General features: G+C 35.3%; 1 protein-coding gene across 14 annotated transcripts in view; it reads right to left on the bottom strand.

Moving 5' to 3' along the window:
• IL6ST (interleukin 6 cytokine family signal transducer) overlaps window positions 1-24,190 on the bottom strand; it is a 67,484-nt gene that overhangs the window by 11,115 nt on the left and 32,179 nt on the right. For 6 of the 14 annotated variants that reach the window (XM_056824896.1, XM_056824900.1, XM_056824897.1 and 3 more), the window contains 10 exons: window positions 22,460-22,580; window positions 20,230-20,393; window positions 19,440-19,594; window positions 17,889-18,048; window positions 6,096-6,178; window positions 4,386-4,596; window positions 2,957-3,139; window positions 797-898; window positions 503-652; window positions 67-207 (listed from right to left, as the gene is read on the bottom strand). In XM_056824896.1, the coding sequence (XP_056680874.1) occupies window positions 67-207; window positions 503-652; window positions 797-898; window positions 2,957-3,139; window positions 4,386-4,596; window positions 6,096-6,178; window positions 17,889-18,048; window positions 19,440-19,594; window positions 20,230-20,393; window positions 22,460-22,580 (1,470 nt within the window). Of the gene's footprint in view, window positions 1-66; window positions 208-502; window positions 653-796; window positions 899-2,956; window positions 3,140-4,385; window positions 4,597-6,095; window positions 6,179-10,864; window positions 16,705-17,888; window positions 18,049-19,439; window positions 19,595-20,229; window positions 20,394-22,459; window positions 22,581-24,190 lie in introns of those variants that run through there. The other 8 variants (XM_056824898.1, XM_056824904.1, XM_056824899.1 and 5 more) reach the window with 3 other exon arrangements.

The raw sequence follows: 24,190 nt of genomic DNA, 5'->3' as shown, positions 1-24,190 counted from the left end.
GCTTTCAGCCAAAAGCAGGGAATTCATTTTTATCTTTTTTAAAAAATTCAATGAATGATCTCTCACCAAACTTTGAAGTAGTAAAGGTGAATTCTGGCCCCTCCTTGCCCCCTTCATCTGTATATGCTGCCATCCGCACCATGTATAATGTGTCACTATTCAAAGGAGAAAGTGTATATTCTCTGTGGGATGAATTCACATGCACAGCTGGAAAAAACAAATAAAAATACTTAGCCACGAAAACTATTTTCTCCACCCAATCCCATGCCAAATTAAGACTTTTTATCACAAGAGAATAATTAATTTTCACAATCTTATTCTTTCTATTGTTGAAAAATGTTAACTTTCCCTATTAGGCCCATGAAAATGATCACAAAGCACATTTTACATTGGAAGACTGTTTCCACACTAAATGTCACTATGAATAAATGAGACTTAGATGAACATTTTAAAAGGCTACACAATTCTGTATCTTAATAGCAGATGTTTTTAGTTTCTTTACCTTTAGTTTCATTTCCACTGCTAGTTTTGTAAAATATAGTATAGTTTCTGATGAATCCATTCTGATCATCGACAGAAAGGTGGTCCCACACTAAGACTGCTTCATTTTTCCCCACTTTCTTTGTTCGAACAGAAGGTCCTTTGGAAGGTGCTATCACAGAAAATATTCACTAGCTTAATTAGAAGTTATCAGGAATCTTGGCACAAGAAATTGGTGAAAATATCATTATTAAAAGTAACAAAATATTCCAAAATCTTTCTTTAAAATATTCAGATAAAGCAATTTTGAACTTACGAGCTTGTTTGAGATATGCCTGCACAGACTGGGGGCTTCCTGGACCATCATCATACACTGGGATAACGGTTATCAAATAGCATTTGCTCTCCAAAAATTTTCCTAAAATAAAAAGTGACAAGTTAAACTCAGCTTACTACAATTAAAGAATTCAATGAACTCCAAACCCTGGTTGTGAATCATGCATTTTATGACCATTTGACAGTCCCTCCTTTTTTTTAACATGGCAATTTTCTAAGCATTGCTTTTCTTCATAATTCACATTGAATTGAAAGCCTATCAAAATTGCCTATAAATTTGAAAGTTGACTTTTGCTCACCAGTTCAGTGAAATACAAAATTTACTCAAACCAATTTAATGAGTTACTTTTGGATAATAACGGACTTTAATTAAAAGTCTGAATTTACCAGACTATACTGAAAAATACTTAAAAACTGGCCTAAAACTGTGTTAAGTCTTTAAGTTTGACGATTAGTTTCACACATTGGTGACTAAGGCAGATGCTTAAATGGCAAGGCTTTCTGCCACTTTGAGTTGTAACCAAATGAGATTTTCCCTGAAATTATTATTATTAGAAAAGACCTTGCTAACCTCTGGCATTACCCTGGGGAAAACCAGAGAATCACTATCATTTTTCTGGGAACATACAACCCTGAATAAAAATAAAAACAAAACATTGAATTTCAAAATCTTAAATTTAACAAGATTATTGTTTTGTGCAGAAGAAAAAACTGACAACAGCAACTTGTTTTTCAGCAATTTAATGGCCATTTCAGCATAAAATAAATTCTCTTTGTTTCATAATAATATCTAATGTTGCTTCTCACGTGCTATAGATTATGCATCTGTAAAATGAGGGGAAGTTTGGCAAAATGACCTCTCAGGTCTCTTCTAGCTCTAAACCCTATGTATTTAATTGGAAAACATGAGGCTTTTGATGTAAATCTAAAGGCCACCTCAATCATTTTTCTATCAAGAGATAATTTTTTGCTTTTTTTCTGGGTTCATGGATGTATTCTCGGAGGTATTATTATACTTAACTAGAAAAGTCAATATAAGATGAATATTTTTTGTTTTACTTTTATAAATTACATCATTCTTAAAAGTTACTAAGAATCACCAAGTACACACACATTTGAAATTTTCTCTGATCTTATTTTTATACAGTGCTTTAATCTTTTTGAAATGCTTCCTCCCACTTATAAAGTGTTTTAAGTTACACTGATATCTAATCCTGGCTCTGTCATTAACTAGCCACATTGATCCTGGGCAAACCATGTCCCTCTGATTCCTTGTCTATGAAAGAAGACTGGTTCTATCAGTTCTTTCCAATCTGTGAGTTCATGGCAAGGGGGTCAATGAATACAAAATGAAGCAAACATCTTATGGGTTACTCTTTTTAAAAAATGTATGTAGATCTGTTGTGATGAGTAGAATTCAAACTCATTTGAAAATAATGTAGATTGTTATGTATTTTCTCAATAAATAAATATTAATAGTATAATGACTATCATAATGTAAATGTTTATGACATTTTTTGACATTAAAAAGGGATCTAAAAACTGGATAAGTTACATAAAAAATCCCTCCTAGCTTCAAGAAATTATTCAGTTTCAAGGAGGAATGGCAGGTAGTATCACGATTTTACAAGAGAGAATACTCAGAACAGTGATTTGCTTCAAGTAACTGGGACAGTCAGGACCAAAATCAAAGTTTCCCAACTCCTTATCCTGGGCTAACTTCTAACTTGGTATCCTAACTGGGTACCCAAGTTTTTCTGATAATGGGATTTTCACCTTACCCTAGCCACATATATTCATGCACACAGCCATCCCCTCTCCCCCCACCCTCACCTTGTGGCTGAATGGATCCAAGTAATTATATGAGTTGATCAATCCAACCTTACTAGCACGACACCTGGTAGCAATCAGTAATGGTAATGGGAAATACTACCAAACCTCTTAGATTTGTTCCTGTGTGTTCGCTGATTAGTAATCTTACCCCCACCATATAGAGAATGCCATTTCCCAGCACTAGAGCACTAGAATATCTTGATGCTACTTTGCTTATTAAACACACAGTTATGTAATAAAATGACCTGACCATAGTATCTAAAAGGAAGTTGAAACAAAAACAATACTTCTTTCTAGCCTGAGTTACCTTGTAAGTAGGTCTGGTGCACGGCACTGGTTTCTTGCTGCCAGTCACGAATACATGGCAAATTATCAGAAAATATACACCACTCCAATATGTATTTATTTACAGGTTCATTTGGAGGTGTCCACTCTACCCAAAGTGCATTATCTTTAGGAAATGCTTTAAGATTTGTTACAGGATGTGCTGCTAAAGAAAGGAAAATTTATTTGAAGAAAACATTAATTGTTGCCTTTAAAGAACACAACAGTCATTTGAGTTTTCAAAAATTTCATATCAACTAAAGCCATTCATTATTTTTGCAATCTTCCTTTTTATATCAATATAGTAACTTTTCTTTTAGTAAAATAAAGTCTACTTTATTCATTTGGAAAACTTTATTTCTTGTTATGACCAAAATCTTTTTGGTACTAACAAAAAATTGATCTTATTTGCAATGGTACAAAATTATTAATTTCTGACATATTTACATTTCTACAAATCTCTAAAGAATGTGAAGGAATGGTTAAAAAATGTTGCAAGAGTATAAAGCAGTAAAGTGAAGGATTTATATGACTCATTTCATTGTTTAAAGCAGTTATTAAATTGGCTACTTGCTTGCTAATAGATATTTTTTAAAATGTGGTCAGAAAACTGAGGGATCCCTTATGTGATTAGGTACAGAATGTTTTAGGACATTAGGGTTGGTATCCCATATCATGAAAAGGATGGATGAGCGAGCTATTCTTGACACCATGAAGATGGTCTCTAAGGCCATTCTCTTATTCCTGGAACCTGAGAAAAAGGTACATTTCTGGTTCTAAAGCTCAATTTTTTTCTTAATTTCTGACTAGTCTATGGATTAGGCATGGAAGAATCTCTGAGTACAGTGAATTGACTGAGGGACTATCTGAAATAAAATTTATTTGGATGAAAAAATACAATCCCATAATTGAATTTGGGGATGCAGCATACATTTGAAGAAATCATGTGGCAAAACATTTTAACTACTTTTATGAAGAAAGTAAAAAAAATGCATGGGCAAAATTTGTGGGAATTCCAAAATGCCCTTTATATGTATTAACATACATTTTAGGAAAGAAAAAAGGTACTTTGGCATTAGATTGATTTTGAGATGTGTTTGAACCATTAAGATATCTTAATCAGGTAGTTGAAAGCTTAATTTTTATAAACTTTGTGCCAATTAATTTCATCATCAATGAGATCTACATCTGGGCATCTAAAAAAAGTAATAAAATGTTAAAAAGGAAATGACATACTTCCTAGCTGTGTGATCCTGAGCAAGTCACTTAACCCCATCTACCTAAACTTTACCACCATTCTGCTTTAGAACCAATACTTAGTATTAATTCGAAGGCAGAAGGTAAGGGTTTAAAAAAAAAAGGAAATTATACATTCATCAACATAGTGCCTAGGCTCTTTCAGACATACGAACCTTTAAAATCACAGCCAGGAATAGTTAAAGTGGATGGATCAGAGCTTCCAACTATATTACGAGCTTTCAGACTCACAACATAAGGGTCATTTGTGACATTCACAGTCAATTTTGTATCATTGGTGTATATTGGCAAATGCGATGTTTTCCCTCCCTTTAGAGTTACTTCATAATCCAAGATTCTTCCATTGGCTTGAGATCGAGTCAAAGGCTGTAAAGAAAGCAGTTTCAATTTATTTCATTAAACGTAGACAAAATTGATATTTTTCTTTGCTTCCATTTGTTCTATAATCATGTCAAGTCTCTGGTTGCTTTGTTGTGATATCTTACCTTAGTCCACAGACGTGGGCACATTGAGTGATAGCACACACATTAATTAGCTCATTTGACCTTAATGACTAACTTGTAAGGTAATTCAAAGCAGGCCTAATAAACACCATTTTGAAGACGAGGATACTAAGGCTCAGAATTGGCAAGTAATTTCTCTAAGCTTTGCGAATGGAAGATGTAGAACCTATATCTATCTGGGTCTTCTGATAACTCTGAAGGCCTAAAAGAGCAGAAGCAGAACCCAAGCTAGAATGGTGGGCACAATGGCAGGGAAAAAAGTTATGTAAAAGATGTTTACCATTGTGCTCCACAACCATCACAATAGTATCAAGAATAATGATAGACGATTCCAAGGAGCTTTAAGGTCTGCAAAGCACGTCCCCTTGTATTCTATCAGTTGATCCTTACAGCAACCGTGTGAAGTTAGTGATCTTATCATTCCCCTTTTTACAGTTGAAGAAGTGGAGGCTGAGAGGTAACATCCCTTGCCTGAAGTCACATAGCTAATAAGTATTTCAGGCAGAGCTTGAGTTCAGGTTTGCCTGGCTTCAAATTTAGTGCGCTATCCACTATCCCAGCTAGTTGCCTCAGACACTGAATCTGAGTTTAATAAATTTATAAATTATATTTGTAATACAAATCACAGATATGGTGGTGTCAGGGCTCCAGGATATTGTCTAGTTCTGTACCTTCATCTCATACGAATAAATCAAGGCTCAGAATGATGAAGGGACTCTGATACAGCTGATACACTGATACAGCTAGGAATTAAATCCCCCCAAAGGCAAGTGTTTTCCCCCCTCCTCTCTTGTATAAACACATGTATATATTACACAATACATAGATACACATGCCTTCTCCACCCCTAACCCTGATATGGCCAAGTGGAGGACAGGTTCCCTTTGTCTGTTACCTAATGATACTCTGAACTGGGAGTGTTTATAACCCAGGCAGGAAAAAACTTAGGAAAATGTTTTACTGTCTTCATGAGTCTTTGAATGCATGTCACATGAAAGAGTAGCCTTGGTTCACTTGGCCTGATAGTGAGAAGCTGTAGATCTAAGTTGAAGAGGCAGGTTTTGGTTGGCAGAAAATTCCTTTCAGAAAAAGCTGTCTAAAAATGGAAAGGATTGTTTTGGTAGATCCCTCCCATTGCTGGAGGCCTTTAAGAAGCTGGATGATTCTGTTAAGGCTGTAGAGAGGCAGCATGCCATAGTAGATAGAATGTTGAAATTGGGAACCTGATTTCAAATTCTATCTCAGATACTTGGGAGTGATTCTTGTTCCACCAAAAAAAAAAAAATTGGCTAAGAAAAGTAAAAAAAATTCCAACAGAAACATGACACATCAAAGAAAAATAATCTAAATAGAATCCTTTACCTTCCATTTCAGAAGAACAAGTCGGTATCCATGACCTTGAGAAGGAATGATCTCATACCAGAAACTTGATGCATTTGATGGTTCTAAAAAAACAAGGGGGGGGGGGAACTTCTTGAAGAAAAAGATGCAAGAATAACCTCCTAGAATTTTTTTGATTTGTTCTCCCTCTACAGTTGTATCCATTTCAATCCCATATAATGCCTGGTCTCTCCAATCCCAGTATCTTTTCCCTGACTCTTCTGCAGACAGATACTTCAATGCTTTGAGATGATCAGAGATCTTGAATCCTGGGTAAAAATGTGGGGCCAGAAACAAATTCTAGCCCAGGTTTATTCTTCACAACACCTGTGGATTTTCATACCCTTCACTTATCAGAAGATCAAAATTTCTACACATTTTCATAGATTATCTTTAGGACTACAAAACTGCTGAAGCCCCCCCAAAAACTGACAACAAATTCTTGTTAACTTTACCCTTCCTTCCTATTTATTCTTATATCACCTTTAAATGTAATGCTAAATGGAACAGATAAAAATTGAGTACATCAATATTACTAAATAATAATTTTGGAAGAATGCCAAAATTAAAAGAATATAAGAAAAATAATTGTTTTCTGTTTTGAACATTGATACAATTAAATATAATAGCCCTTTTGAATCCCATATGATTGAGATTTAAAAAACAAGAAGCTTCTAAAATACTAATCCACAGTTGCTATTGCCACTTTACAACTCATTGAGCTCTTAATGTTCTGCTATTTGACTTCTAATGCTACCAAATGTAGAGCTATGAGGGAACATATAAAAAGGCAAGCCAATATCTCTGCTGGGGAGACTGCAAGGCACCAAATATACAAAGATATGTATAACAAAGCTTGTTCTTAGGGTGCTTACCACTGAAAGAGAGAGAAGGGGGGTGACATGTTAATAAATACATTTTGAATGGGAAGATGCAATGAGAAAGTTGAGGAAGAAGTTATCAGTTTCATCTGGGAGCATTGAGGAAGGTTTAATGGAGTCACCTGAGTTGGTTCTTATAGGATAGGACAGAATGAAATAGACCTCCAAGATTTTGGATATGGGTGTGGCGAGGGGGTTCGCTAATACTCAGGACAGAGGTAAGACACGTTTAGAAATGACTATCATGCAAGCGAGAATACAAAAGCACAAGAGGAGAGCTACAAAGTACTATTTCAGGTCAGGAAGTTAGGGGAACAGAAATTAAAAAGGACATAGAATGGCATTATCAAACAGAAGCAGTGCACGATGGATGTTGAAAGAGAAACAGTGCTTGTTCTGAAGAAGCAGCTAAAGTGTGAGAGGAATATCTAGTTAGAGAATTTAGGAAATGCTACACAGAGGGGGAAAAATCAGTAGCTAAAGGAATAATGTACTAAATGTACTGGGGGTTAGCATAACTGAATAGAGAACCAACAGTAAAAGTATAAATGAAACAATATTTGCATGGGGTCATGTTAGGGGAACAAAAAAAGGATATTCCTTGAAATGAAGAACATAGGTGAGGATCAGGTCACAATCATAGTGGAGTTACTACCTTAGTTGCCACAATATAATAGTGAAAGTGGAAACAAATATGTGGGAAAGAGTAGACAACCAATATTCAATTACATTCATGCTTAGCCATTCCCTAACCTTTAAGGCATGTCTATTTTATTTCTAGGTCTTCCTTATTACCAAAAAGAACAGTTAGAAATAATTTGGTGCTTATTGAGGCTTTCTTTTCTTCACTGCTCTCCTTTTGGGTATATGCCTAGCAGAGAAATCACCGGGTCAAAGGTATGGTTTTCATCACTTGTTTTTTGCTTTCTGTAATGACTGCCTCAATTCACAGCTCCACCAACAGTATATTAGTGTAATTATTTTTTTCACAACTCTTCTACAGGGCAGTTAGGTGGTAGTCGATAGACATCCAGGCCTGGAAACAGAAGGTCCTTAGTTCAATCTGGCCTCAGAGACTTCCTAACTGTGTGATTCTGGCCTAGTCACTTAACCCCATTTGCCTAGCCCTTGTGTCCTTATGGCTTAGAGTTGTTAACTAAGACAAAAGGGTTTAAAAATAAATAATTCCTCTGATATTGCCTTCCCAAATTTTTTCAACTTTGACAATTTGATGGTTGTGAGACAGAACCTCCTAGTCATGTTGTTTCCCTCATTTTTAGTGACTTGGAATATTTTTTCATATGTTTGTTGACAAATTACAATTAAAATTTTGGAAATTGCTTGTTCATATCCTTTTACCCATTATCTACTGGAGAATGGCTTTTGCTCCTATTTTCTTGTTAGTTGTCTGTATTTTTTTATTTCAGGCTATTAGATATATTTGGCAAAAGTCTCCTCTCTGTGTCTTTTCTTAAATTAATTTTATTAGTTCTAAAGTTTTTCAATTTCATGCCATCAAAACTGTTTATATTTTATAATCCCAATTACCTATTGTTTGGTTAAGAATCTACCCCATAGCCATTGTGATTAAAGTTACTTGATCTGGTTCTCTTCTAAATTTTTCTAATGTATGATCTTTAGCAATTAGGTGATACATCCATTTTGAATTTATTCCGGTATATAGCATAAGATGTTGTTTCAAACCTAAATTTGGCCAGTCTACTTTCCAGTTTTCCTCAGTAATTCTTGTTAAATAGGTAGTTTTTTCCTAGGTGATTTTTGTTTTTTAGTTTGTTGTACACTAATAGCTACATTAGCCTCAGGTGCTCTTTTTGCCCTAATTCCTACCCTCCCCCCACCCCCATTAATCTTCTTGATAGTCCAGGGCCCTGTTGGCTAAGGCATACCATGTATACACCAGTGTGCCCAAGGGATCTGCTCCATTACCCCTCTCCACCACACTCAAGTACATTTTTTTTTAATGGCTCACCCCTTTGTGTAGCAGATCAATGCAAGTACTTCCTCCCTCCAAACTCTGGGGTAATACAGGAGGACTCACAGGCAGCCTGAAGGCACAGTTTGGGCACATGATTTCCAAAAGGTTCACCAACACTGGATTAGATTCTTTGTTCCTCTAAATGAATTTAGTTATTACTTCATCTAGCTATATAAAGTAAACCATTGGTAGTTTGGCTCTATCCTTCTGGTTAAGTTGTCCTTTCTTTAAGGAGCATATTGGAACTGGGTTCATTTATTTATTTATTTATTTATATTTTTACCCCCTACTTCACTTGCCTTTTTTTTGTTTTTGCTTTCTTTTTTTGAAAAATTTATTTAATTAGTTAATTTAGAATATTTTTCCATGGTTACAAGATTCATATTCTTTCCCTCCCCTCCCCCCATTCCCTCCCGTACCTGACACACAATTCCACTGGGTTTTACACATTTCATTGAATAAGATCTATTTCCATATTATTATTTGCACTAGGGTGATAATTTAGAGTCTATATCCCCAATCATGTCCCCATCAACCCATGTGATCAAGCAGTTGTTTTTCTTCTGTGTTTCTACTCCCACAGTTCTTCCTCTGAATGTGGATAGTGTTCTTTCTCATAAATCCCTCTGAGTTGTTCTGGATCACTGCATTACCTCTAATGGAGAAGTCTATGACATTTGATTGTACCACAGTGTATCAGTCTCTGTGTATAATATTCTCCTGGTTCTGCTCCTTTTGCTCTGCATCAATTCCTGGAGATCATTTCAGTTCACATGGAATTCCCCCATTTCATTCCTCTCAGCACAATAGTATTCCATCACCAACATATACCACAATTTGTCCAGCCATTCCCCAATCAGAGGGCATCCCCTTATTTTCCAATTTTGTGTCACCATAAAGGGTGCAGCTATGAATATTTTGGTACAAGTCTTTTTCCTTATGATCTCTTTGGGGTATAAATCCAGCAGTGCTATGGCTGAATCAAAGGGCAGATAGTCTTTTGCTGTCACGTAAAGTCAAACTGCTAGGTGTGAGGTGAGTTGTTTTGATTTGCATTTCTCTGATTATAAGAGATTTAGAGCACTTTTTATGTGCTTATTAATAGTTTTTATTTCTTTGGCTGAGAACTGCCTATTCATGTCCCTTGCCCATTTATTAATTGGGGAATGGCTTGATTTTTTGTAAAACTGATGTAGCTTCTCATAAATTTCAGTAATTAGACCTTTGTCAGAGTTTTGTGTGATTATTTTTTCCCAATTTGTTGCTGCTCTTCTATTTGGTTGCATTGGTTTTGTTTGCAGAAAACCTTTTTAATTTAATGTAATAAAAATTATTTTGCATTTTGTAATTTTTTCTAACTCTTGCTTGACCTTAAAATCTTTCCTTTCCCAAAGATCTGAAAGGTATACTATTCTGTGTTCACCTAATTTGCTTATATTTCCTTCTTTATATTCAAGTCATTCACCCATTCTGAGTTTATACTGGAGTAGGGTATGAGATATTGATCTAAACCTAATCTCTCCCATACTGTTTTCCAATTTTCCCAGCAGTTTTTGTCAAATACTGGATTTTTGTCCCAAAAGCTAGGACCTTTGGGTTTATCACAGACTGTGTTGTTGAGGTCAATTACCCCAAGTCTATTCCACTGATCTTCCCTTCTGTTGCTTAGCCAGTACCATATTGTTTTGATGACCACTCCTTTATAGTATAGCTTGAGATATGGTACTGCTAGGCCACCTTCCTTCACACTTTTTCCCCATTATTTCTCTGAATATCTTTGATTTTTTGTTCTTCCAAATGAACTTTGTTATAGTATTTTCTTGGTTGTTTAATAAGTATGGCACTAAAGTAAATCTGTTTCGGTAGGATTGTCATTTTTATTTTGTTAGCTCGTTTTCCCAATTTTTTAATTAATGTTTTCCCAATTATGTAGATTGAGTTTTAATTGTGTGGAAAGTGTTTTGTAGTTGTGTTCAAATAGTTCCTGTGTTTGTCTTGGCAGATAGATTCCAAACTATTTTATATTGTCTAGGGTGATTTTAAATGGAATTTCTCTTTGTAACTCTTGCTGCTGAGATTTGTTAGAAATAAATAGAAATGTTGATGATTTATGTGGGCTTGTTTTGTAACCTACAACTTCACAAAAGTTGTTGATTATTTCGACTAGCTTTTTAGTGGATTCTCTAGGATTCTTTGGATAGACCATCATGCCATATGCAAAGAATGATAGCTTGATCTCCTCATTACCCATTTTAATACCTTCAGTTTCTTTTTCTTCTCTAATTGTTACTGCTGGTGTTTTTAGTACAATGCTAAATAATAGAGGTGATAATGGGCATCCTAGTTTTACTCCTGATCTTACTGGGAAATCTTCTAATTTATCCCCATTGCAGATGATGCTTGCAGATGATTTTAGATACATACCGTTTATTATTTTTAGAAAAGGCCCATCTATTCCTATATTTACTAGGAATAGGAATTAGTGTTGTATTTTGTTAAAGCCTTTTTCTGCATCTATTGAGATAATCATATGATTTTTATTGTTTGTTGATATGATCAATTACGTGAATGGTTTCCCTAATGTTGAACCATCCTTACATTCTTGGTATAAATCCTACCTGATCATAATGAATAACCCTCATGATCACTTGCTGAGTCTTTTTGCTAGTATTCTATTTAAGATTTTTGCATCTATGTTCATTAAAGGGATTGGTCTGTAGTTTTCTGTTTTTGATTTATCTGGTTTTGGAATTAGTACCATATTTGTGTCATAAAAAGAATTTGAGGGGGCAGCTGGGTAGCTCAGTGGATTGAGAGCCAGGCCTAGAGATGGGAAGTCCTAGGTTCAAATCTGGCCTCAGACACTTCCCAGCTATGTGACCCTGAGCAAGTCACTTGACCCCCATTGCCTAGCCCTTACCACTCTTCTGCCTTGGAACCAATAGACAGTATTGTTTCCAAGATGGGAAGGTGAGGGTTTAAAAAAATAAAAATAAAATAAAAGGAATTTGGTAGAATTCCTTCTTTACTCATTATGTCAAATAGTTTGTATAGTATTGGGATTAGCTATTCTTTGAATGTTTGATAGAATTCACTTGAGAATCCATCTTGTCCTGGGGATTTATTCATAGGGAGTTCTTTGATGCCATGTTCAATTTCTTTTTCTGACATAGGGTTATTTAAGTATTCTATTTCTTCTTCTGTTAACCTAGACAATTTATATTTTTGTAAATATTCATCCATATCACCTAGATTGCCATATAATTGGGCAAAATAGTTTTTAATGATTGCCTTAATTTCCTCTTCATTAGAGGTGAGGTACCCCTTTTCATCTTGGATACTGTTAATTTGGTTTTCTTCTTTCCTTTTTTTTATTAGATTGACCAGTACTTTGTCTATTTTATTTTTTTTCAAAGTACCAGCTTCTAGACTTATTTATTAATTCAATAGTTCTTTCACTTTTGATTTTATTAATTTCTCCTTTAATTTTTAGGATCTCTAATTTAGTTTTCATATGAGGATTTCTAATTTGTTCACTTTCTAGTTTTTTAATTTGCATGCCCAATTCATTGACCTCTGCCCTCCCTAATTTACTGACATATGCACTCAAGGATATAAATTTCCCCCTAAGTACTGCTTTGGCTGCATCCCATAGATTTTGAAAGGATGTCTCTTCATTGTCATTTTCTTCAATGAAATGATTGTTTCTATGTTCTTTAGTTCTTTAACCAATTTTGGAGAATCATATTATTTAATTTCCAATTTATTTTTTATTTGCCTCTCTGTGTACCCTTACTAATTATAATTTTTATTGCACTGTGATCTTAAAAGGTTGAATTTATTATTTCTGCTCTTTTGCACTTGTTTGCAATGCTTTTATGCCCTAGAACATGGTCAATCTTTGAGAATGTACCATGTGCTGCTGAAAAGGTGTATTCCTTTTTGTCCCTATTCGTTTTTCTCCACATATTTATTAACTCTAATTTTTCCGAGATTTCATTCACTTCTCTTACCTCTTTCTTATTTATTTTTGGTTTGATTTATCTAGAACTGATAGAGGAAGGTTCAGGTCTCCTACTGGTATAGTTTTGCTATCTATTTCACCCTTGAGCTCTACCAATTTCTCCTTTAGAAATTTGGATGCTCAAAACAACTCTGAGATATCACCTCACACCTAGCAGATTGGCTAACATGACAGCAAAGGAAAGTAATGAATGTTGGAGGGGATATGGCAAATTTGGGACATTAATTCATTGCTGGTAGAGTTGTGAATTGATCCAACCATTCTGGAGGGCAAGTTGGAACTATTCCCACAGGGTGATAAAAGACTGTCTGCCCTTTGATCCAGCCATAGCACTGCTGGGTTTGTACCCCAAAGAGATAATAAGGAAAAAGATATGTTCAAAATTATTCATAGCTGCTCTCTTTGTGGTGGCAAAAAATTGGAAAATGAAGGTCTGCCCTTCAATTGGGGAATGGCTGAACAGATTGTGGTATATGTTGGGGATGGAATACTATTGTGCTCAAAGGAATAACAAAGTGGAGGAATTCCATGGAGATTGGAACAACCTCCAAGAGGTGATGCAGAGCGAAGGAGCAGAACCAGGAAAACATTGTACACAGAGACTGATACACTGTGGTACAATCGAACATAATGGACTTCTCCATTAGTGTCAATACAATGTCCTTGAACATTCTGCAGGGATCTAGGAGAAAAAACACTATCCACAAGCAGAGGACAAACTGTGGGAGTAAAAATACTGAAGATAAGCAACTGCTTGACTACAGGGGTGGAAGGGACATGAAAGAGGAGAAACTCTAAATGAACACCCTAATGCAAATATCAACAACATGGAAATGGGTTTAAATCAAGGACACATGATACCCAGTGGAATCATGCGTTGGCTATGGGAGGAGTGTTGGGAGGGGGGGGAGTAAAAGAAAATGATCTTTGTTTCCAAGGAATAATGTTTGAAAATGACCAAATAAAATAATGTCTAAAAGGAAAAAAAAAAGAATAATAAAGTGGAGGAATTTCATGGGAATTGGAACTACCTCTAGGAATTGATGTAGAGTGAGAGGAGCAGAAGCAGGAAAACATTGTACACAGAGACTGATACACTGTGGTATAATTGAATGTAATGGACTTCTCCATTAGTGGCAATGCAGTGACCCTGAACAACTTGGAGGAACCTATGAGAAAAACCACTATTCACATCCAGAGGAAACACTGTGGGAGTAAAAACACCAAAGAAAAACAACTGCTTGAATACATGGATTGAAGGGATATGGTTGGGGATGTAGACTAAATGAATATCCTAGTGTAAACAACAATATGAAAATAGGTTCTGATCAAGGACACAAGTAATACCCAATGAAATTGTGCATTGGCTGCGGAAGGGTGGGTGGAAGGGAGGGAGGAAAATAATGAGATTATTGTAACTCAGGAATAATGTTCTAAATTGACTAAATAAACTTATTCAAATCGGAAAAAAAAGAAATTTGGATGCTATACCATTTGGTGCATACATTGAGTACTGATATTTCCTCATTGTCTATACTGCCTTTTATCAGGATGTAATTACCTTCCCTATCTCTTTTAACTAGATCTATTTTTACTTTGGCTGTGTCAGATATCATGATTGCAACTCCTGCCTTCTTTTTCTCAGTTAATGCCCAATAGATTTTGATCCAGTCTTTTATCTTTACCTTGGGTGTAGCTTCCTGTCTCATGTGTGTTTTTTGTAGACAACATATAGTAGGATTTTGGTTTCTAATCCACTCTGCTTTTTGCTTCCACTTTATGGGTGCATTCATCCCATTCACATTCAGAGTTATGATTACCACCTGTGTGGTCCCCAACATTTTGATTTTCACTCCTTGTCCTGCCCTTTCTTCTTTCACTATTTCCTTCTACATCAGCGTTCTGGTTTTAATCAGTTCCCCTAATCCCCACCTTTATTTTACTTTCCTTTCTCTTTCCTCCCGTCTTAGTCCCCTCTTATTTTTATGCTAACACATACACTCTCCCTCCCTAGTATTGTTTCCCTCCCCACCTTTCCTTTCTCCCTCCCTCCCTTTTTATTCCCCTTTTATTTTTTTAGAGTCTATTAAATTCCCTTCCCCTTCTCTTTCCCTCCCTTTTTTTTAAACTCCCTACCCCACCCCACCCCCTTAGTTTTCCCCTGTCAACTTCCCTATAGGGTAAGATAGAATTCGATACCCCTATGGATCTAGATACTCTTCCCTCTTGGAACTGATTCTAATGAGAGTAAGGTTTGAGTATTACCTATTAGGGCTCTCTTCCTCTCCTTCTTATAATAGTATTCTTCCCCTCCCCCTCCCATGTGCCTCTTTGTGTGGTATAGATTATCCTAATTTTCTTATTCCTTCAAGTTTCTCTTGGTGCTGTCTTCTATTCCCCCCTTCTTTCTTTCTTTTTTTTTTTGCATATTATTTTAAACCACTTAGTACTCCAATCTCTACCTATGAATAATTCTTCTAACTACTATAATAGTGAATACAATTTTTGAAAGTTACAAATAACATTTTTCCATATAGGAATATAAACAATTTGGTCTTATTGAAGCCTTTACAGAAAAAAAAAAAGACCTTTTCATGTTTCTCTTGAGTTTTCTATTTGGACATCAAATTTTTCATTTAGTTCTGGTCTTTTCTTTACAAATACTTTTAAATGTTCTATATTGTTAAATGCCCATACTTTCTCCTGGAAGAGATATATAGTCAGTTTTGATGGGTAGGTGATCCTTGGTTTTAGACCCAATTCTCTTGCCTTTCTGAATATCATATTCCAAGCCTTGTGGTCCTTTAATGTGGAGGCTGCCAGATCCTGTGTAATCTTGAATGGTGATCCTCAATATCTGAATTGTTTCTTTATGGCTTCTTGTAATATTTTCTCCTTAGTTTGGAAGCTCTAGAATTTGGCAATTACATTCCTGGGGGTTGTCTTTTGAGGATTTAGTGTAGTGGGTCATCTATGGACTCTTTTAAACTTGCCCTCTTGTTGCAGAACTTCAGGGAAGTTTTCTTGGATAATTTCTTGTAGTATGATGTCAAGGTTTCTCTTTGTTTTCAGTTACACATGATTTTTAAATTGTCTCTCCGAGATCTGTTTTCCAGGTAAACTACTCTCTTAATGAGATATTTTGTGTTGCCTTCTAATCTTTCATTCTTTTGACTTTGCTTTATTAATTCTTGCTGTCTTGTGAGATCATTGCCTTCTACTTGCCCAATTCCAGTTTTTAATGACTGGTTTTCAGCTAAGATCTTTTGATTTTCCTTTTTTGGTTTGATCTATCCTGCTTTTTCATGGCTTCTGGCAGGTCATTTCTGGTCTTCAATTTGCTCATTATTTAATTTGATTTCTGGGCTTCAATTTTCAAGTAGGAGATCCTATCTTTATAAACTGTTATTTTCTTTTTGAACTATTTTCCACATTTCTTGCCAAATCACTTTGATCTTTTTCATGATCTCAAATTTGAAGTCTTCAAGAACTTGTGACCAATTTCCATTTTTTTTCCTGAAGGTTTGGGTGTTTTTAATTGTTTGTCATCTTCTGCTGTCTCCTCTTTAGTCTGGATTTTTCTGCATAAAAATTATCAGGGTTAAGGTTTTCTTCTTGTTTTTTTGGTCATTATAGATTGTAGTTCCTGGGAGTTGGTAGCCATTGCCTTGTTCCTTCCTGGTCAGAAGTCTAAATGAGGAAAGTGGGAGATCTTTGTATTGGGCTCCAGAGAGGTTTTTGCCCTTAGGATATTTTTCCCCATCCTCAGCAGTGTCTAACTGCTCTTAGGGGCAGGTCTAGCCACTGAGAACTTAAAGATTACCTGGAAGAGGTCTGAGTGTGGAGTGTAAGTAAGTCTCTGTATTGAGCACTGGAGAGGTTTTTACCTGAAGGCTATTTTTCAGTTCTCTGTGGTGGTGTTTACTGTGAGTTGCCCCCTCTGCCCAAGTTCCACGCCCTATCTCCATGTTTCCTCAACCTCCCCGGGTCCCCAGTCTCATTTCTCTTAGGTACGTCTGTGTTGACCTCAGCCAGTCTGCCTCCTAGAACATTAGAAGTTTGTCCTGTGCTCACTCAGACTCTGGTAAGGTACATGGAGTGGGAGAGGTGATGAGCTTGCTCCTTGATGAGAGTAATTTTTCCCCCTTTTCGCTTGGAAATGGCTGAACTTTGCCTACCTTCTGTGCTGTGCCCTACCGTGGAACTCTTTTGCTCGTTTGACTTTGGTTTTGTCATTTTGAGGCACTGTGTCTCGACTGGTGGAGAGAAGAGCCCTGCTTCTACTCTGGAGCCATCTTAACCTGGACGTTGTAACTGTGTTTATACAGGTACCCAATGTACTGTGGCAGATTGACTCTTGGATATTTTATGTATTTGATAATAATTTTGAATGGGCTTTCTTTTCTATTATTCCCTCCTGAATTGTTGTTATTAAACAGAAATTCTACTGATTTGTAAGACACAGTGTCTACCCCATGTAGCAGACAGAGAGGAAGGCCCAAGGCTGGTCATGCCAGCAGAGGATCTTCTAATGGACCCCAGGCTTACAAGCTACCTAGTGTTTCTTCTTCGGGAGTGTGGAGTATGCAAAATGAAGGTTATGAGTATCTCAGTTCTCTGATATTAATACATGAAGATTTTACCCTGCCAAAGTTTTGTCTTGTAGATTCAGCTGTAACTGTTCTACATCTAGTGTATAATATCTTTTTGGGAGATCTGTGGAAATTACTGACTTGCTTTCCTTCCTGATCACATGATCAGAAGTCCAAAGTGGGCCTCTTATGAGGATCCTAAATTCAATATTTAAAAAATTAAGCTAATAATTTATATCGAGAATTCAAGCAGTTAAGTTTGTGTAAAGGACTTTTACTCACTAGCTTCATAGGTGACTCCACTTGCTTCTGCACTCCAGTTACTCCAGAACCCCTTACCCTCAATGTTCATACATTGAATTGAAAATACATATTCTGTAAAAGGTTTAAGGTCCTGAACTGTAAATGAATTCCGGGTTGTAGCTGTGTCTTCAGGAGGAATCTAAAAAGAACAGAACCACAACAGAAAAAATATTTTAATAACATTTTAAAAATTTATATTACACAAATCAGAGTATTGCAACAAGACAAAACAAATCACCTCAAAATTATGGAAAATTCATAATAAAGAAAGCAGAAAATTAGGAAAAAATTTTATAGACAGTTTCTCTGGTAGAAGTCAGATCTAAAATACATAGAAGACTTTGTCAAATTTATAAGAATACAAACTAGTTCCCAACTGATAGTCAAAAGATATGAACAAATAGTTTTTGAACAAATCAAAGCCATATAGCTATATAAAAGTGCTCTAAATCATTACTGATTAGAAAATGCAACTCAAAACAACTGAGATATCATCTCACATCTTTGAGATCTGTTAAAATGAGAAAATGGTAAAATTACAAATATTGGAAAGGATGTGGGGAAATGGGGACACTAATATACTGTTGGTGGAACAGTGAAGTGAACTAACCATTTTGATAGCAATCTGGAATTATGCCCAGACTTACAAATCTGTATATACTAAGGTTCAGATTAGGTGATTTTGTCCAAGATAGCACAATGGTGGAGCCAAGAAATGAAACAAGCTGTTGTAAACCTAGTGCTCTCACTCCCCCACTCCCATATCATACAACCTTCATACAACCTCTTAACACAACATTCTTGTACTATTTTGAAACTAATCTAATAAAATGTTGTGGCTTTTACATTTTCTAGTCACTTAGTTCAGAGATGGAGTGCAACTGAACTAATGAGGCCAAAGTCATGTGTCTGAGTCTTCTTTGGACCAATTCATTATGCATGTGAATTTAAAGAAAACCCCATAAAACCCCAAATTCTCTAAGAAATCTATTTCACAATCAAATTACAACCTGCTAATCAAGGCAATAATTTCAGAAATCTATGATGTTTTCCAACTGTGGTGCCATTTGCTGCCACTATGGCAAAAATAACCAGGAAACTCTTTTCTGTTACTATTGATGGTTGGTCTGTTACATTTTTTTTTACCACAAAAGTTAAATCTGTATCTTACCTAAAACTTTCCCTTCTCTACAGTTCTCTATTAATCTCTTCCTCTATATATACTCTGAAAATAATAACTTTGATTGTACTGTTTGCCTTTGTTCTTCCACCCTTCTGGCTTATCTCCTTTCCAAAAGGCCCCCAAAACTCCCATATAACTTTTACTTCATAGCTGTTCTATGTTTGTTTGCTCTTCTTCATGTGCCTTCTCCTGAATTTAGGATCCAGGGACAACACAATGGGGATTGTTTTTAGTTTTCAGCACTGTCCATGCCACTTGAAACAATGTATTTTTTAGAATATATGAATTTTTAGGGTAATGGGCCTTTAGGAGAGACTATTTTAACAAATGCTTTCCACATTACCTACCAGTGTCCAATTTGAAGCTTCTTTTTCCCGGTACCGAATGTTATATTTTAGTCCATCAAAAGGCTTATTAACAGGGTTGGCCCACGACACTTTTAAGATACTGGATAGTTCCTTGGAATTGCTGACTGATAAATTATGTGGAGGGAGGAGTTTCACTAAAAGAATAAAATAAAATCCTAGTAATCATTATTTTTTACTTTTATAAATTAGAACAAATATATTTTTATAGAGAGCTTACTTTCTTTTATTTCATACATTTATTCTTCCTAAATGTTCAAAATTCTCTGAAAATAATACATTGCAATTTACTTACTTAATAATTTACTTAATTATAAGTAGTTAATAATAATGCTTATTATTACTTAACAAGTTACTTAATAATAATAATAGCTAGCATTTATGTAGGGTTTTTAAGTTTACAAAGTGCTTTGTGCATATGGTCTCACTTTATCCTCACAGCTGCTCTGGGATAATAAGTACTATCAGTATACTCATTTTACAAATGAGGAAATCAAAGCATCAAAAGTTAAGTAAACTGCCCAGAGTCACAAGGGGTGAGTGTCTGAAGTAAAGTTGGGTCTTCCTGATGCCAGATCTGGTGCTTTAAACACTGTACTTCTTAGCTATTTCTAACTAACTGCAATGGCCAAAGCGAAAAGTTTCCAAAGTCTTATACTATATAAGTTGGCTTCCTTGGTAAGTTATGATTTTTATACAAGAAATTAAAGTCAGGAAATTATATCCTATATTTTTATAATATATGTATTTTATATATATAGTTTATAATTACCATAATCGATGGGATCAAAATTGATACGATCAGATGAAACATTCCCAAGGGCATTTGAAGCTACTACCCAGACATCCATATTGACAAAAACCACAACCATATCAATTGTGCATGAATCATTTACCCCAGGTGGTGGAATGCAATCTGGCAGCTGCCGGGTTGGCCTAAACAGAAAAATATATAAACATTAATTAAAAGCAGGTTTTTAAAACAAAACCACTTAAATACAAAAAATACCCAGAAATTAGAATAATTAAAATCAAGAAAATCACTTAAAATCATAGTTAATAAAAAATTACTCCAAAAGCCTCTCCAAAATTAACTTGCCTTCCTTACATTTGGAAATAGCAAAATACAGGCATATTATTTTCACTTTCTTAACAGTGTTGCTCTTGTAAGCCTTAATGTAACATTCACACTTTTCCCCTATGCTAGTCTTTTCCTCATTTTTATAAAAATTAAAAAGGGTGTTCCTCCACAGTCATACACACACTATTGTCTATTTTGAAACATAAATCATACTAAGTACTCAAAGAAAGATAAAAGCACATTAGGAGTAGAAGAATCACCAAGTTCATTTTGGTCATTCTCTGAATCATGTTTTGTCTTTGGCTAAGTGAGACAAAAGGCTAAGTGATAGAAGGATCTCAAATCCTTCTACTGGCAAGGATGGATGTAGGGAAGAGGTGAAGAGAATGAGCTTTCTTCCCTTTATGCCTTCCAAATGACCTTTTACTTTATTCCCATCTCCTTCCTACGTGCCCTTGGCTCCAATACACTTCACATAAATTCCCTGAGCCTTTTCCCCCTGGAATCACAAGTATTATTAACACCTTAAATCAGAAATGTGGATGCATAGGGAATTCTAAATTAAAATGCCACTGACTATATATAATCAGAAGTTTTTGAACTGGGACCTGGAATGTTCTTTTGTAATTCTATGTATTACATCTTATGCATTTAAAAACATTACTTTGAAATAAATACTGTTATTTTCAGCAGACTTAACTGAGGAAAAGACATACTTAAAGAAAAGTTGTTGCAAAAGGTATCAATCAGCAAAGAAAGGATCAATGATGATAAAGTTAATTTAAAAAATATATTTAAAGATTCAGACTCTTTCCTAGTTAGTGAGTCATGTTTCCTATAAGTAAGTATCTGTATGATACCATATACCTAAAATCTTCACTAACTAAAGTGTATTTCAACATAATAACTTTCTTTTCTAATGAAGGGCTGAAGAATAGGAATAATATGGATGAATGAAATAAACTTAATTTCCTGCTTACATAGGAATAACTAATGTAATTTTTTAAAACCCTTGCCTTCCATCTTAGAATTGATAGTTAAGTATTGGTTCCAAGGCAGAAGAGTAGTAAGAGCTAGACAACAAGGGTCAAGTGACTTGCCAAGGGTCACACAACTGGTAAGTGCCTAAGGCCAAATTTGAATTCAGTACTTCTCATATCTAGACCTGGGTTTCTGTCCATGGAGTCACCTAGCTACCCCCAATAATGTCATTTAATCTCAGTTTCCTATCTGTAAAAAGGGAAAGTTAAAATAATCAACTCCAAGATCCTTTTCTAATGCTAACATCATATGATTTTTCTTCCAATCACTTTAAAAACATGCCTTCTCTTCCCTCTTTTTTCTAGAAAGTCATTTTGCATCTTCTGTTGAACTAAAACAACTGAAGACATTTCAAGAGATCTAGTGTTCAATTAACTTCATTACTGAAAGTGTCACTGGTTCTTTAGTAATAAGAAGTGTGACTCTCACGTAGGACCCACATTTTTTATAATTCTTCCTCTTCAAAATCTCCTTCCAATTTGGAATCTATGATTCATTTTACAAATCTATTTAAAATGTTGTAAAAGAAACATTAGGAAGAAATTAAATGAGTAAAAATAACATGAGCTAAGCTTTTGACTAATTGTATTTTAAAAAAAAAACTAATTAAAAATAGATTCTGAAGAACTTCAATTGTCAAGTGGGGGATTTAAAACTTGTCTTCTCACCTTTTCTTCCTACAATGGGGAATGGGAAAAAAAAGAAACAAGATATTCCCAAACATGAAATACAAAAAAAATTTTAAAGTTCAAGAAAGAAGGTATATTGAAGTTTTTATTTTGACACCACCACTGCCTAATAGGCAAAAAACCTAAGCTTTTTATACAAGATTGATTATTTTACAAAGTTAACATTCAAATTATTTCACAAAGCAACTTACCATTCTGACTTTAAAACATATGTTGTATCCAAATGCGTTTCCTTTCCTGGGTCCCACTGACACTTCATGTTAGTTTGACCATTCACAACACAACTCAAATTTTTTGGTTTCTCTGGAAGCCCTACATAAAAAATAGAATTTATTAAGGCAAACACTTCCTAGGGCATTGAATTAAATATTGTCCTTTTCAGCACACTTGGTCTAAATTAGGAAAAAATATACACAAAGAAAAGTTGATGCAAAAGGTTCTAACAACAACAAAAAAGCTCAATGATTATTTTTCTAAATTTAAAGGTTCATATTTCTTCCAAATCATGTTTCTATTGAGCATATATCTGTGTTATAGTCATATTCCTCAATATTCACTAACCATAATTTATTTCTAAGTATATTTTAATATAACAATTTTCATTTCTAATGAAGGACTGAAGAGCTGGAATAACGTGGGCAAAAATGACATGGATGAATGAAATGAATTATTAATTTCCTGCTTAAATTTTAGCCATTAGTATTAGCCCCCTTAAATTTGTTAATTTGTTAATTAAAGTTAAATTGTTAATATTTAGCAATTCAATAGCAATGTTGACTTGTATTTCCAATGGGGGTACAAAGAGTAAAATGGTTGACCAAAATAGCAAGAAGAAGAAATAGCATAGGAGGGATGTAATGATTAACATTTTCTGAACACCAGAACTTAATCTTTTTTTTTTTTTAAACCCTCACCTTCTGTCTTGGAGTCAATACTGTGTATTGGCTCCAAGGCAGAAGAGTGGTAAGGGCTAGGCAATGGGGGTCAAGTGACTTGCCCAAGGTTACACAGCTGGGAAGTGTCTGAGGCCAGATTTGAACCCAGGACCTCCCATCTCTAGGCCTGGCTCTCCATCCACTGAGCTACCCAGCTGCCCCAGGACTTAATCTTATAGTTATTATTTATTAAAATAGGAAGAGAGAGAGAGAGAGAGAGAGAGACAGAGACAGAGACAGAGATGGATGGACAAACAGACAAAGAGATACGAACCACTTATTTGTCTACCAAAGCCAGCACATCTAGCCACAAGCCAGTTCATGGCCTCTTGTGTTGTTCACAATTCCCAGAAAAAGCACCTACTTCCTGTCACCTCAATTTATGCTTTTCATGATGTTCCTTTCCAGGGCCTCTCTGATTTGAGGACTCAGATCTCAATCAGGACAAGGGGTGGATCTTGTGGGGACCCATGTGGCCTGTGCAGGGATTTCATTACCTTGTCCCTCAAGAGAATTAAATGGTTACATAGCTGCCCTTAAACCCATCATCTTTAACAAGGACCTCAACGAAGGGAAAGAGCAGCACACCATTCTGATCGACTGAGGAAAGTACAGTCTGTTCCCTACCTAGTTAGGGCGTCTGATGGTTTCACAGAAAATATCCCAATTCAATATTAATTTTTTTACAGGGAAAACGTTGAAGAGGCTTCAGTAATCCAAAGGAATTAGATTGAGGGAGAGTGAGCTTGGTTATATTTATCTGAATGAATCTGAAGTACCTCTTCAAATACTTAAAACTTTTCTGATTTCCGAGATGCATTTCATAGCAATTAATATGCATTAGAATTCTATGAAAGTTTCAGCAAGAAGGACGTTTATTTGTGGGTGCCTAATATCTAGACTTAGTTTCTCAAAAGGTGACCATCTTTACTACCCACATTTTTGGGTTATCTGGTTCAGAGTGAAGTTGTTGATGATGCTTTTCAT

This window comes from Monodelphis domestica, chromosome 3 (genome assembly GCF_027887165.1).
Source record: "Monodelphis domestica isolate mMonDom1 chromosome 3, mMonDom1.pri, whole genome shotgun sequence".
Classification (NCBI taxonomy): domain Eukaryota; kingdom Metazoa; phylum Chordata; class Mammalia; order Didelphimorphia; family Didelphidae; genus Monodelphis; species Monodelphis domestica.
Note: the sequence above shows the minus strand (reverse complement) of the source record. Positions and strands in the feature narration are given on the sequence as shown.